The 16,362-nt window shown below is 45.3% G+C and overlaps 1 protein-coding gene across 2 annotated transcripts in view; it reads left to right on the top strand.

Annotated features, from left to right (window-relative positions):
* grik2 (glutamate receptor, ionotropic, kainate 2) overlaps positions 1 to 16,362 on the top strand; it is a 226,272-nt gene that overhangs the window by 68,593 nt on the left and 141,317 nt on the right. For both annotated transcript variants that reach the window (XM_084385004.1, XM_084385003.1), the window contains one exon: positions 11,860 to 12,041. In XM_084385004.1, the coding sequence (XP_084241130.1) occupies positions 11,860 to 12,041 (182 nt within the window). The remainder of the gene's footprint in view (positions 1 to 11,859; positions 12,042 to 16,362) is intronic.

Here is a 16,362-nt window from a genome sequence, read left to right as displayed (position 1 = left end):
CAAAGCACAGGACAATAGCGACACCAGAATAATTAATGATTCTGAAGCTGAAAATTCTGACTTATTTTAGACTAATATGCTTGATCTCTCTCACTGACTAGATGTATTTAAAATAATATAGGCCACTTTTTACTGGTAACATCAGACATTTGGCATTATCAGGACCCACAAATATTCCCCCATTGCATTATTATACATTATATTTGACATTATATAGTAGTTTAATGTAGTACTGACACTTGAATTTTTTCTCACACAGTAATTGTAATTTTGGGTGAACTATAGACAATACATATTGTCACTATCCCCGATACATATTGTTGCATTTTTGTATTGTGATACATTGTGACACACCCCCAGTATTTACGGTCCAAGTTAAGCTCAATCGACAGTATTTGTGGCATAAGATTACCACAAAATTAATTGTGCATAGTGCCTGATAGGCTATTGGCTATTTAAAAACAAGCACATGCACTTTGATATGCCCAACCCAACTTCCTGTTTCAGTACGTCAGCACGAGAAAGAAAATTGTGTTCATTGAAACATTTCACCATTTCACTTGTTTCTGCTTGAGTGCACGAGTCCAGTGGTGCTTTCCACAGCCCATCATGCGCTGTAACCGTGCCCACAGCACAGTTTAGACAGCTGCGCTGCCATGTTTCCAAACACGCATCATTTTTTAGGGATTTGCTGTAATGTCCTGATAATTGCTTTGAAAACTGGTGCTTTGAAATGGCCGTTTTTATTGCTACGAAATAATTCATAGTCTTAATATCATTTTAATGCCAACCATTGTAATCTGAGCCTCTTCACTGCTTATGTGCTAAATTTAAACTAATAATGCATTTTTAAATGAGTGGATGATTATGTCTGGGGTAAAATTACAGTTTAATTTAACTTAAAGATATTATAATTCCAGCCAAATCCTTTAAATATATATTTTTTTAAATGCAGGCTAAAAAACTGACAGCCAGCATTGATTTGAAAAGAGTTGATGAAACTGCACAATAATCCATTGGAAATCATTCATGCGAGGTTTCATTGCTTCATCACAGCCAAGTCTGCTCTTAACTTTACAGAATGAGCTCTTATCTTCACAGGATGAAGTTCTCAAATGTCTTTCCATATCTCAAAATTCATTTGATATTAACAAGACAAGGGTGTAGATGTTTCTTCTAAGTGTAAAACCTTTGCATTTTGTCATACATGTGACCTGATTTTTTATCTGGTTCAATTTGCTCTACACATTTAGTCACAGATAATTAAGCCCATACAGTCAAGGCTACATTAGCCTTGACCTTCCTGCCTGGAGAACTCAGAAACCAGCTTTCACTTTCCTCTTCAATTAATGCCAAAGGGAAACTGCATTCATCGCACATCACTGGCTAATAGCGGCACTTTTCCAGTCAACCACAGAGTATATCCAGGATATTTATCACTGGACTTCTGGACAGTGGTTTTAATAACGTTTGAGCTGATGAAATATATATGCTTTGTTAAATATTAATCAAGTTGCTGCCTTAAATTTTTTAAGTACAATCAACTTAGATGTTTAAGTCATTTCAACTTAAATTACATTAAACTGACTTAAAAATTTAGTTGAAACTTGTATAACATAAAAAAGTTATTTTGATGAGTTAAAGCAATGTAAAAACATAGTTTCTCATAACTTATTGATCACATAATGTTTTACAGTGAGGTATTAGACACAATCCGTAGATCACCACATGCAGTTTTTCATTTACGCAAAACCTGTGACCCACAGGAAGCCGTATTCATGAGTTATCAAAAACATTTTATCACTGCATGCAAATTAAACGATCTATGCTTCTACAGTGCGTGCATTTTAAAAGTTTGTCATTTCTGTCTTATTTTATGTTGTCATTAGCAAACGTTTTACCTGTACTTCAAGTGTCTGTACAGAATCAGCAGCCCTGCCGAAAAAACGAAAAATCAAACAAACAAATGACCACTTAAACAAGGCAGATGGTTTGCTGGTCTCCCAGCTTGGCCACACTGCTTAGGCTGGTCAGGTTTTGTAGGCTTGTCTGCTGGTCAGGCTGGGAGATCAGATGGCCGACCAGCCATATCAGCGAAACCGCCAGCGTGGACGTTTTTTATTTTTTTATTTTTTTTATGCAAATTGAGGCAGTGTATCTCTCAGCAGAAGTTGTTTTGTTACCTTGACCTAAAGGGATAGACCTGGTTTTATCTGGTTTAAGCTGCTCGCCCAGCCTGACCAGCTGAAAGGTTGTGTTAAGGTTAGTTAAAGTTTACACATAACTCTTAGGCCGGCTACACACTTGCTGTGTGGCGTGTCTGTTTTTATTTCAGCTCCCATGTTAACAGGTTAGAGCTTGCACACACTGCCTGCGTGGAAAACGCGTGCATGCTAGAAATAGAACCGACGCCTATTTTTTACGCGACACGCAAGCGTGTTGGAAGCGTTTCCGAGCAAAATAGAATAGGAAAAGATGTTTATATGTCATTTTGACACAAATACATATTAATAAATTACATTTTGATGTTTAAAAGTCTCTAGGTTTTGACATAAATGCAGATATAAATTGTTGATTTTCAAATATTGCACCTGTCAATACAGAACGAAATATTCTGTAGCCTATTTTGCCGTCAATACTGCCGACGTTGTCTTTGCTGGATCAGTAGGCTATATATTTATGTTTAACGTGAAGTATAGGCCTTCCACAACTCTCTACCCCATATGTCGAACAAGGGTGATCCAAATCACGTGATAAATGTAGACTGGTCTGTCGGCGCCTATGTCCCGAGATAGCTCTCCCTGTATGTCACCTAGCAGCAGCAGCGCCGCGTCAAACACGTTTCTGGTGTGCGAAGACATAGAAAACGCTACGCAGCTGACACACAACAGAAACGCCACACTCACGCCACGCAGCCAGTGTGTACCTGGCCTTAGCCACAAATCTAATGTCACAGTAACACCAAGCTCACGCATAATCACCATTCACTCTCTCCCCAGAGTTTAATCACACTCACCTGGACGGTGAGCTATCAAGCAAGTTCACTACATCAGAAAAGCCGTACATATAGAGCTGGTTATGTGATGCAAACATTAAAATGTATTAGTTTACAAATAATGCACTATGATAGAAGCAATTTGAGGACAATAATGGAGTATTGTTAACTGTGCAAGCAATAAGGTATTTAAGGCTGAGCTGTATCGTGAATAAGTTACGGCTGAAGGGTGTTGTTAGGCACGACACAAAGCGGAGTCAGCCGTGACTTATTCACGATACAGCACTCGCCTCGAGTACCTTATTGCTTTCATAAAACGGTTACCACACAAAACAAATATTAAAAGAATATACAAAGACTGTCTTAATGAGTGAGTGTGTCAGTAGAGAAGACTTTTATATTGAAAGGACTGAAACTTGTGTCAGGGCACGAAAAAAAACAAACATTAACTGTTAAAAGGACAAGTTCTCTTACGAGAGGTTCTCTCGTATTGCGTAAGCTAGCTTACGCTGCGGGAAAGTCTCCTTTCACGAGATACTGAAGCCAAAAATTATCCTAATTTTTTAAAACTTGTCAACGCAGTGCGGCAGCCTGCAGACCTAGGGCAAGCGAATCGCGTGCCCATTGGCTGCTCTGCGGCAACTGCAGCAGCCTATGGCTGAGCCTTGCGCGTGACGTCACGTCCAATGAGCGCGCTTGGCGCGCTTAGTGCGTCACAGCCCGTCATTAGGGGTGTGGCTTAGCGTATATAAGCAAGGAACAGAGGCTGCTTCGCTGATTTCTGTCTCTTCAGCGAAGCTCTTCGCATCGCTGATCTCCGAGGAAGCCGCCGTTGAATCCAGCGACCAGCACGCCGAGGATCTCAGCCTGAGGACGCCGGCCGCTCGCCGCCTTCAGCCTTCCCTGCCTGCTGCGCCATCCGGCATATATATCCTTTTCTGCTCTGTGTTTGTGTGTTTGTGTGTCCGCCGCGACACACCTGCATCTAAAAGAGCGCGAGGCGTTGTTTCAAATGCCTCGCACATCCTGTGGCTCGTGCAGAGCCTCGCTCAGCGACCGAGACCGCCACGTGCTGTGCGCTCTCTGCCTGGGTTTTGACCACGCTGTTCGCGCTCTCTCCGAGGGCGGCTGCGAACAGTGTGAAGAGTTACCGATGTCGACCCTACGGGCTCGACTCGCTAACTTTGAAGGAACTCCACCTTCTCCGGCCGCTTCTTCCGGGCCACGAAAGAAGAAACGTCGCTCTCAAAGGCCGCCGGAACTGGACGCTACAGCTGAGCGCTCGCCGGAACCTCTCCCGCGAGCCCCGCTCTCTCCTTCCCCCCCACCCTTCACCGACGCGCAGCGGCCGGCCACTGCCCGCACTGCCGTCGCCCTGGGGGACGATGCAGATGATGCCGCTGACAGCTGCTCTCTGCTCGCGTCTGACAGCGAGGAGTGGTCGGGCTCTCACCGCTCCGCCCCCTCGACTCTGGAGTCTTCTCGAACCCGCGCTAGTGTCGACGCAGAGATTCTCCGCCTCCTCACTTTAGCGGTCGAGAGAATGGGACTGGATTGGTCCCCACCTAAGGAGCCGGAGCCCAATCGCCTCGACGGGTTTTTTCTGCCTAGCCGCCGCCCTGCGCCTGCCTCTAGGTCAGCACCCTTCCTGCCTGAGCTCCACGCCGAGCTCTCTAAGTCCTGGAACGCTCCGTTCTCCACCAGACTCCGCCCGCCAGTCTCCTCGGCTCTCTCCCAGGTGGACGGAGCCGCTGAGAACGGCTATAACGGCATCCCCGCCGTTGAGGATGCTGTGGCAACGCACCTTTGCCCGCCGTCTGCTAGATGGCGCTCAAAGTCTGCCCTGCCGTCTAAAGCCTGCAGGACCACCTCAGCTCTCGCCGGCCGCGCTTTCGCCGCCTCCGGCCAGGCTGCTTCCGCCCTGCACTCAATGGCTATTCTTCAGATCCTTCAAGCCGACCTCCTCCGTGAACTGGATGAGAAGGGCTCGGATCAGTCTGCCTTAACCGATCTGCGCAGCGCTACGGATCTCGCGCTGCGCGCTACCAAGACCGCTGCTCAAGCCATCGGCAGATCCATGGCCGCGCTCACCGTCATCGACAGACATCTATGGTTGACGCTCGCGGACATGAGTGAGTCAGAGCGCGCTGTGTTTCTGAACGCACCACTCTCGCCCACCGGCCTCTTTGGCCCTGCGGTCAGCGGAATTGTGGATCGGTTCTCTGAGGTACAGAAGGCGTCGCAGGCTATGGACCTCTTCCTGCCCCGCCGTTCGAGCTCAGCCACAGGCCGCCCTCAAACTCAGCCTCCTGTGCGCAGCTCTAACCAGCGCTCTTCCAGGCCCCCCAGCGCTTCGCAGCGACGCCAGGGCAATCGCCCCAGGTCGCGCTCGACCAGCCGTCACAGACCGCCGCCCCCACGGGGCCCGCGGCCCAAGATCGCGTTGAAGCCCGAGCCCGCGAAGTCCTCCTAGCATCCGCAAGGAGGAAAAGATGGTTGAGTCCCGCTACGGCCGGACCGCCATCAAAACGCACAGCTCTGTCAGTCCCCTATGTTCAGGCTACTGCAGCAGCACACACCGCAGCCAACGAGCCAGTATTAACACTCGCTCGCCTGCACACAAACGCCGTTTTTACGGCGACCCAGATAAATCTCAAAAAGAGTATAGGTGCTTTAAGTGTAGAAAATGTGCCCACACCCATGTGCTCACTGCTTCACACAAATACAATCCCCATGGTAACGCGCCCAGAGCGCTCTCTCATAAAGCGGCCTCACACCGCTCGAGTACTAAATGTAGTAAATGTGCCCACACTTCCGTGCTCACAACTACTCGCTGCTCGCTCTGTCACTCAGTTACCTCAAATTGCCACGGCTCAAGCCGCAGGGGTATTAAGTGTAGAAAAAGTGCCCATTCCCGTGTGCTCACTGCCTCACACAGACCAGGTTCCCATGGCAACGCGTCCAGAGCGCTATCTCTTAAAGCGGAAACTTTCCGCTCGAGTATCAAGTGTAGGAAATGTGCCCACAGCCCTGTGCTCACACCTGCCCACTGCCCGCTCTGCCAGACAGGTTGCAAACCTCATAAAGCCCCCAAACACTGGCCGTGTCATAAGTGCAAATCCCGCGCCAGCTCACGAGCACGCGCGCCCACTTTCAGACACCATAATCCCCACGCCGCTCTCGCGCCTGGGTTGTTTGACAGCAGTTCACGCTCCATCGTCCGAGATTGAGCTACTAAATTCTGCACAGTTGGCCAGCCCTGTTCTTCTGCCCTCGTGTCCGAGCATCGGCGGCGCGCGCGCCGCCCCGTCTTCTCTGATACAGGTTCCCCATCCCGCGCAACGCGGCGATCTGAACCCAGAGACCATTCGACCCCTAGCCGTGCATGCAAAAGCATGGGAGGCTATTCAGGGCGCGTCAGAATGGGTGCTCAACACCATAAGACACGGTTATTCGCTCCAATTTGCTCGTCGCCCTCCGCGCTTTCTAGCGCAGACGGAAACGAAAGTGAGTTTGGAAACAGCACATCTGCTTCAAGCAGAGATAACGAAGCTGCTGCGAAAAGGGGCCATAGAACAGGTGCATCCTTCCCTGAGCGAGTCAGGCTTTTACAGCCGTTACTTCCTCGTTCCCAAGAAGGACGGAGCATTAAGACCTATTTTAGATCTGAGACATCTGAACAAGGCTCTCATGAGACGGCCGTTCAGGATGATTACAACCAGACAGATCCTCGCGCAAATTCGCCCAGGAGACTGGTTTATCTCTCTCGATCTGAAAGACGCTTATTTCCAGATCCAGATAACTCCCCGTCACAGGCCATTTTTGAGATTCGCCTTCGACGGTCGAGCTTATCAATACACAGTCCTGCCGTTCGGCCTGTCTTTAGCACCCCGTACATTTACGAAATGCATGGACACGGCTCTCGCTCCCCTGAGGAGTCAGGGAATGCGAATTTTGAACTACTTGGACGATTGGCTCGTTCTGGCGCAGTCAGAGACAGAACTTCTGTCTCACAGAACAGCGTTACTCGACCACCTGGAGGGTCTGGGTCTAGCGGTCAACTGGACCAAGAGCTCGCTCTCGCCCCGGCAGTCGATTTCCTTTCTCGGAATAGAACTGGACTCGGTGGCGATGACGGCCAGATTGTCGGAGCAGCGCGCGCGCCGCATCCAGCGCCTCGCTGCATCCTTCAAAGAAGGCAACCGGGTTCCCCTGAAGGCATTTCAGCGCATTCTGGGGCATATGGCCTCAGCTGCAGCGGTGCTTCAGCTGGGTTTACTGCGCATGCGCCCGCTTCAACGCTGGCTGAAAACGCGCGTATCCCATCGAGCCTGGGCGACCGGCGGCTCGCTAATCAGAGTGACTCAGGTCTGTGTCTCAGCCCTGCAGCCCTGGCTAGCAGCCGAATGGTATCACACAGGAGTGAATATGGGAGTGGTTTCACACCGGAAAGTTGTCTCGACAGACGCGTCCAACCTAGGTTGGGGAGCGCTCTTCGAAGGCAGACCGGTCTTTGGCCACTGGTCAGACCAGGAGAATCTCCTACACATAAACTGTCTAGAGATGCTCGCGGTCGAGAAAGCGCTCATGCACTTCCTCCCTTTCCTCCATGGTCACCATGTTCTAGTCCGCACGGACAACACTTCAGTAGTGGCCTATGTGAACCGCCAGGGCGGTGTCAGATCAAAGCAACTCTGCGCCCTGACGGAACGCCTCCTCGTATGGGCTCAGCACTCTCTGCGCTCTCTGAGAGCATCGCATGTGCCTGGCCATCTAAACGAGGGCCCCGACAGACTGTCCAGGGACAATGTTCCCCCTGGGGAGTGGTCTCTACACCCCCAAACAGTCCAGTCGCTGTGGCGCCGCTTTGGCAGAGCGAAAGTCGACCTCTTTGCGTCAAAAGACAACGCGCACTGCCCAGCGTTCTTTTCAAAGAGCGAGGACGCGCTGGCCCAGTCTTGGCCCAGCGGCCCGCTATATGCCTTTCCACCAGTCTCTCTGCTGCCTCAGGTTATCGCGAGAGTCAGGAAAGCGCGCCACACAGTGCTCCTCATAGCCCCGTTCTGGGAGAACCAAGCTTGGTTCCCGGAACTCATACAATTGGCAGACTCAGCCCCTTGGCCGATTCCGGTGCGGAGAGACCTTCTCTCTCAAGCCCGCGGCTCGATTTGGCATCCCCACCCAGAGCACTGGTCTCTGCATGCGTGGAGCCTCAACAATTACATGCTGATCTACCAGAAGGGGTGATGAACACGATCATACAATCTAGAGCCCCCCTCCACGAGGCGGCTCTACACGTCTAAATGGTCTGTGTTTAACAAATGGTGCACTACCAAAGGGCTCAATCCACAGACATGTGGGGTCTCACAAGTTTTGTGCTTCCTTCAAGAGCTACTGGACGCGGGCAGGTCCCCCTCCACGCTCAAAGTCTATGTCGCGGCCATTTCAGCGCTCTCTGTTTCAGAGCCGGGCCGCGCATTAGGAAGGAACGAGTTTGTCATCCGCTTCCTTAAAGGAGCGAGGAGGATGAACCCCCCGCGACCCCCTTCGGTTCCTATGTGGGATCTTTCACTGGTCTTAGACGCACTGAAAGCACATCCCTTTGAACCCCTAGAAACTGTGGATATGAAATACCTCACGCTCAAAACCGTTTTTCTGATAGCACTGTCTTCAGTAAAACGTGTGGGAGACCTTCACGCGTTATCCACTAACGCTGCGTGCCTCGAGTTCGGACCCAATGACTCTAAAGTTATTCTCAGACCGAGGCATGGGTACGTCCCAAAAACTTTGGGCACTCCCTTCAGAGCGCAGGTCATCTCCCTTTCAGCCCTGCCGAATACTGGCTGCGAGGCAGATAGCCACCTCCTCTGCCCAGTTAGGGCGCTGAGAAGCTATATTTCGCGCTCCGCCGCCTTCAGGCGTTCAGAGCAGCTTTTTGTTTCGTTTGGTGGGCGCACTAAGGGTCTCGCCGCCTCGAAACACACTCTGTCCAGATGGATAGTCGATGCTATCGCAGCTGCTTACGCATCTAAAAACCTGCAGTGCCCCTTGGGCATTCGGGCACACTCCACCAGAGGCATGGCCTCATCGTGGGCGTGGTCCAGTGGGATTCCCATTCAGGACATTTGTGCAGCGGCAGGCTGGGCCTCCCCCTCCACATTTGTTAGGTTTTACAACCTGGAAGTTCCCGCCTTGCAGGCCAAAGTGCTATCAGTCTAAGTCTCGCGTAAGCCAGCCCACTGTCTGTGCGCGGGCTACGCTGCTGATTTAGCTCTACTGGTTGAGCTGCACTATTTGGAAGTGTTAGTTGGACCGGCTGTGCCGCTCCCTGCCCCATATTATGTGCTTGTGTACTGTGGTATCTTGGCCGCCCAGCTCCGCTTCGCGTTCCCTGGGCTCCCCATGGGACTCATTCAGGATGCTGGGCGCGCGCACGGCGTTGACAAAGGTGTTCCCGCAGCGTAAGCTAGCTTACGCAATACGAGAGAACCTCTCGTAAGAGAACGTACTCGGTTACTAACGTAACCTCGGTTCTCTCTAGAGAGGGAACGAGTATTGCGTAACCCGCCGTGCTCTCGCCACGAGCTCATTTTCGCTTCATGCGACAGAAACCAGCGAAGCAGCCTCTGTTCCTTGCTTATATACGCTAAGCCACACCCCTAATGACGGGCTGTGACGCACTAAGCGCGCCAAGCGCGCTCATTGGACGTGACGTCACGCGCAAGGCTCAGCCATAGGCTGCTGCAGTTGCCGCAGAGCAGCCAATGGGCACGCGATTCGCTTGCCCTAGGTCTGCAGGCTGCCGCACTGCATTGACAAGTTTTAAAAAATTAGGATAATTTTTGGCTTCAGTATCTCGTGAAAGGAGACTTTCCCGCAGCGTAAGCTAGCTTACGCAATACTCGTTCCCTCTCTAGAGAGAACCGAGGTTACGTTAGTAACCGAGTACGATTTCACATTCTAACAGATTTTTATTACGAATATAGGACTGTCCTGAAGGAAAAATGCTATATCTACTGTAAATGCAGGTACACTCGCTTACACGATCTCTCACAACTCTCTAGCTTAAATGAACAATATCAGTGAGAACAAACATATGTTTACGTTGCTAAGAGTGGTTGCTAGGGGTTGTTGTGTAGTGATACGTAGAACCATTGGGTGAATCGAATAAAACACAGCTATTGACCAATCAGAATCAAGGACTGGAACTAATAATAAGTTTTATAATAATTGATAATCTGTCACTTAATAAAGAAATAAAGAAATAAAGGTTGTTGGTTTTACTGCCACTAGTGTTCATTTCAGCTGGAAATTGCAGTGATTTTTGCAGGAGTTTAGGTAGGAAACAAAGGTTTTGCATACAAATAATGGTCTTGTTCCAAATAGCCTTAGCGGTCTTTCTAAGTCCACAGCAGATGTGTGTGAGCAGAGAGCACCCTTCTGAATCAAAAATGGGACGCCTTTCAGTGTTGTGGCATTTGTGACAGGACCAAAGAGGAAAAAGATTCAGGAAGAAACTAAGGGCCGGCTTTACTAAACAAAACAAATAAGCGTGAGAGCACAATCCCCAAATAGCGCAGCTGGGAGTGACGACGCGTATATAAAAGAACACGGACGCAGCCGGATCATTTCCATAATGACCAACACAATCCACCAAGAGCCAGTACACTGACGAGCACAAACCTTAGTAAATCACCTTGCGTGATTCATTTAAATACTCTCATCCCATACATTTTAAAACTCCTACAAATGCATAATCATCAGCTGCAAAAATTATATTAGATTAGATTAGATTAGATTCAATTTATTGTCATTACACAAGTACAGGTACAAGGCAACGAAATGCAATTTAGGACCGACCTGAAATTAGTAAGAATACAGCATAACATGAGGAGAGTTGAGGAGAAAAAAAGGCAACCCCCAGACTATGCTCCAATAGGGAGTAAAAATAACCCTGTCCACACCTTTTCAGCGCTCATTTTTCACTGCGTGTCTTTAGTAAATCCTGAGAGTAGTTATTAGTTTTAACGCCAAAAGAGGGTTTGCGCTGGAGCTGTTAGTAAATCTGGCCCTACATCTGTGGTTCCTTGTTTGGTCTGTATAATTGATCAACTCTTGTGAAGAAAATGAGTGCGATGGGTTTTTGAGGGCAACCTAGATATAATCTTTTCAGCTGATGACCTTTTGAAGCGGGAATGTGATGTTTCACTACATTATGAGGTGGCATTTCATTGACAGGAGTGTCCAACATTTCACTGGGAAGTAGTTAATAGAGAAGAGAGCAAGAGAGTTAGAAGTGAGATACTGTAGATAGCGAGAGGAAATACAGCTTAACAGTTTAATTTCCCCCCAACATTTTTTGACTTTAAACATCCATCCATATGTTTATCTGTAGCTTTCTTCTTCTTCTTCTAATTGAGAAAGATAAGAATTAAATGAAATGAGCTTTCATATAGATCGCTCCAAATTATATTTCAGATGCCCTGTTGTATATTTAAATGGAAATTTCACCCACAAATGACAATTCTGCCACCATTTACTAGCTTAATGTTGTTGTTGTTGTTTTCAAAAAACTAGATTGTCCTAGCTGCTCTTCTCCATAAAATAAAGGGAATAATTCCTTAATGCCGAATAGTCCACATTAAAGCTAGAGTGATAAGATAGTTATTTTGCTTCAATATTTGGTGACCATATAAATGATTATTATTCTTTTGTGTTCCATGAAAGAAAAAAACAAATTGTAACAACATCAGGATGAGGAAAGTGATGACAGAATTTACAGTTTTTTTGGTGAACTATTCCTGTAATATTGTAATAACCTACTTTATATTCTCTCTCTCGTTCTGTCTCTCTCTCCTGCTTAGGTCTGATTCGATTACAGGAGCTCATCAAGGCTCCATCTCGTTACAACATCCGATTAAAAATCCGGCAGCTACCAGCAGACACAAAAGATGCCAAGCCCCTTCTTAAAGAAATGAAACGAGGAAAAGAGTTTCATGTGATCTTTGACTGTGGTCATGAGATGGCAGCTGGCATCCTTAAACAGGTGAGTCACTTCATTATCTCATTATCTCACATCTCAAAGACACATATAATCATAACAATAATATCAAATATTTATCAAATAAATGATTGACTTACAGAACAAGACTAAATGATACGGCCTACTCAATAATCTATAAGCGTGACACAAATGTATAGGCCTACAGAAAATTATTGCACAGAAATTTAAATACACAAAATTATGGATATTCGTCCAAGAGAATGTAATAGACATGTTTTTTAAAGTAACATTTAATGTTACACTATTCTGCTATAAGGAAAGATATAGTTTTATAACCGTACAAACACAGCACTGCTGAAGCAAATGTCACTCTAGCAATTCTTATCTGTGCTAATTCCCAAGCCGTTTATAGATTTTATTGTTTTAGCACTATCCTAGACCCATAATTTCAGTTTTACTAACTTTTAAAGTATGAAAATGCTTCATAAAATATTAAAGTTGTCAAAAGTTTGGTGCATTTATTTACCAAGAAGATGAATGTCAGTAAAGAGCCTGTGTGATATGAAATATGAAAAATGAGTTGCATGAAGTAAACAAAAGAAAAATTCCCACAACAGAATGCTAATAAACACGATACATAATTTGAGATGCGGCAGAAAAGTTCCGTATTTTACAGAAGAATGACAGCAATCTCATGTAATCCATGTATGTCCACTGATAGTGATGGTCAGCATTAGTAATGTGAAAACTGGTTGTTTTTAACTACAAATTGAAGGTCCATGAAGACAAACTTTAAAAGTTGGTTTGACGAAACCTAGTTTGAAATTGTAAAATACCTTCAAAGTAGTGCTGCACGATTAATCGTATCGCAATCGCGATGTCAAGCCTACGCGATTATATGACGCAAAATGCTGCGATTTTATATTAAATAAATTAGCGCTGTTAACGCAATTAACGCAGCATCTGTTAATTTTTGGCATCCTTTAGCTATAGTTACATGATCCCGCTCTTATTCATGCAAATGCTTTTAAACCATTCATGCGCGATAAGACAAAAAAGAACGCGCTGTCAGTGAATGTCCTCCTGACACACACACACACACACACACACACACACGACCCACAGATAGACGCGACCCAAAGTTCTCTTTCGCAGTAGAACGAACAACACACATGTATGCCAAAATGAACGCGCTGCCTGTGAATGTCCTGACTGTGACACACAGAAAGACTCGCGCTAATATCGTGCGTGCGCACAAAACAGCATGCCAGAATACAGTTCTCTTTCGAGCTTGAACGAACAATAACACACATGTATGCCAAAGTATGCCAAAATGTCTTTTTGTCGAGTATCTTCATAACATAAGAGTAGTCTTATGATGAACGTGAAGAGTTGTGACTCGTGAGAGAATGAGGTGTGTGTGAGATCCGCGTCTCTGACAGCAGCGGCTGGTCTTAAAGGGACAGTACACAGTAGCCACTATATATATTATATCTGTCGCTAAAGTTAATCAAAGAACAAAGGGAACAGAGAAAAACACTCACTGCTCTTGACTAAAGAACTTTTTTCTTTAGGCAGATTATCACTAATCTGTGTGTGCATTTATTTTCCTTGAGAACCAAGCAAGTTGACTCATGAAACCATTTGTTTATTATATTGCATATCGCAATATTGACCTCTATTATCGCAATATGACATTTTCCCCAAATCGTGCAGCCCTACTTCAAAGTTTGAAGATTAGCAGGCAGACAAACAGACATATAGATTTGTCCATATTTTACACCTGTACCTTCAGCTTTTCAGCCTGACAAACCTGTGACAGAAGTACTTTCATCGTTTATTGAAAACATGAAAGAGTACAAAGGTGCACTACTTAAGTGTGGAACCAGAGTTTCTAATGTAATGTAACATTATTCATTTAATGTACTGAGTGATCATAAACTTGAGGAAACAAAACGAGAGAACAATTTATTCTGTCTCAATCAAGGCAGTGGTTTTGTTGAACTTTGTGCCTTTTCCCAGAGGAATTGAAGAACTCACTAAATGCTATATTGAGACTCAGTATTGTATTGTATTGTAGAGGATTGAAGCCTCTTCAAGTAGAGCTGCAAGCACAATAGCTTATTGAGAATCAACTTTTAGTTCGAGTCAGAAACTAGAAACAATTCTCAACAATTGTCAGAGTTCCAGCCAAAGCTAAGCAGATCAACAAAACCAGTTTATCTCAAGACATTTGCCTGGTGCAATAGCTTAGTCTCTACAGGAACGTTCAGTACATCTTTTTCAACTGTTCTTAAAAATGTAACCATCCAGCACAAAACACACACAACACAAAAACAGTAAAACATCTTTTGGTGTACTAAGAATTTCTTAAGCTGCGCAGGAATCAACACCAGAATTGCTTGAAAACTTTGTAAGGGTATGGTCCAAAGATATAATTTAGATAATATGCATATTTATAGGAGTGTATAATGTGATAATTTGCTACTCATGGTTTTGTCATGCAATTAACTCAATCTAGAAGTATGTGTGTGTAACGGCTAGTCCAATGAAGATGAAGAAATGCGAAAAGTATCAAATGAAACAAGGTTTATTAAAGAAGTCAAATGCAGGTAATCCATAGAACAAGCAAACAACACGTAACAATACCGGACAGTGAGGGTGTCACGTTTGGTTTGGTTTGTTTTCATGTCTTTTATTTTGTAGTTTCCCTTGGCCATGTTTCATGTTCCTCTCATGTGCTTCCCCTGTTCATGTGTCTTTTTCTGATTGGTTCCCTTGTCTATGTGCCATGCTTTTACTGGTTCATTGTTTGATTATGCACAGGTGTTCCTTGTTAGTCATTAGTCTCTCTGTATAAATAGCCCTCATGTTTCATTGTCTAGTATTGTTCGTCTGTTTGGTGAGTGTTAGTTTATGTCAGGGGTGTCCAAACTCAGTCCTGGAGGGCCACTGTCCTGCAGAGTTTAGCTCCAACCCCAATTAAACACACCTGAACCAGATAATCAGACCTTGATTATCTGGTTCAGGTGTGTTTAATTGGTGTTGGAGCTAAACTCTGCAGGACAGTGGCCCTCCAGGACTGAGTTTGGACACCCCTGGTTTATGTCAAGTTATGCTTAGTCAAGTCTTTGTTTAACATAAATGTGTACAAAATAAACAAAGGCTGAACTTGGGTTCGTCAAGCTCATCTTCAGTGGAATCGTTACAGATGAAGGGGAAGTGAGGAGCTTAAATACACATTGGTGGTGATCTAATAACAAACAACTGTGATAATTAATGAATGTCTGGAAACTAACGAATGGTGGGAAACTAGAACAAAGGAAACTGATGATAAGCAAACTAAAAGTCAATGAAAGTAAAACTAATAGAACACAATTGTGACAATGTGAAGAACAAAATTAAGCAGAAATGATAAATTTTGCATTTGCTAAGCAACGTGAAGAACAGGGCTCTGGTCTTTCTGATCCTGAAGTCGAACTTGTTTGTATGATTACAAGCTCTGTTTATATGGTGATTTTGATCCTCCTTTCATGCCTTGAAGGTGAAAAGTGCATGCTTTGTTTTTGAACTGTTAATTCATTGTCTCTTTTGATCTTGTGTGTGAGATTGATTTGTACACAATCAGTGAAGTGTTCAGGTTTCATTGATTACCAATCAGGCAGTCAAGCTTACATGCTCTGCTAGTCAGTATGTTTGCGTAGAATTAGTCAGTAGGATAATGCTCATGATGTTAAGTGCCCTACAAGAAAAGGGGCTTCAATCAGATTAAGTGCTTTTTGTTATATGTACAGTATATGTTATATTCTACATCATGGGATGCAGTGCAATTTAAATTCCTTACAAAGATTGATTAAATATTTGCCAAACAAATGGATAAGGATATGCATTCCTGCTGGAGTTCTGTGAACAGTCTCGCATTAAAGAAATCCAAAGAGATATTTCAATGTGTGACTTAACTGCAAGAATTTCCCCCCAATTACAGGAATAATCAAATATTAAAGTGGGTATTATTCAGCCAGAGATTGACTCACAGACCTTCTTAATCAGTTTCCGACCACTGAAGTGATAATGAAGATACTCATTATTAGTGGCAGTGGATATATGCTTCTATAATGGGCAGCTCTCAGAGGGTTTGTGTAATATCCACATTTGAAACTTTTGGCTTTGTGAAGTCGTCTACACTTTTGAACTTCGCAAAATCTGCTCGGTCTACAGAGCCATTATTTCTCGGCCATATGTTTCACACAAGACTGAATTTAATTATTCATTTCACTTTGGGGCTGATGATGGCAATGATAACTGGGTCTAGCAATGATGTAATATATCAAATATTTGAACCTATCAGAATAGATTTTTTTTT

Source organism: Rutilus rutilus, assembly GCF_951802725.1.
Source record: "Rutilus rutilus genome assembly, chromosome: 17".
Lineage (NCBI taxonomy): Eukaryota > Metazoa > Chordata > Actinopteri > Cypriniformes > Leuciscidae > Rutilus > Rutilus rutilus.
This window is presented reverse-complemented; position numbering and strand designations above follow the sequence as displayed.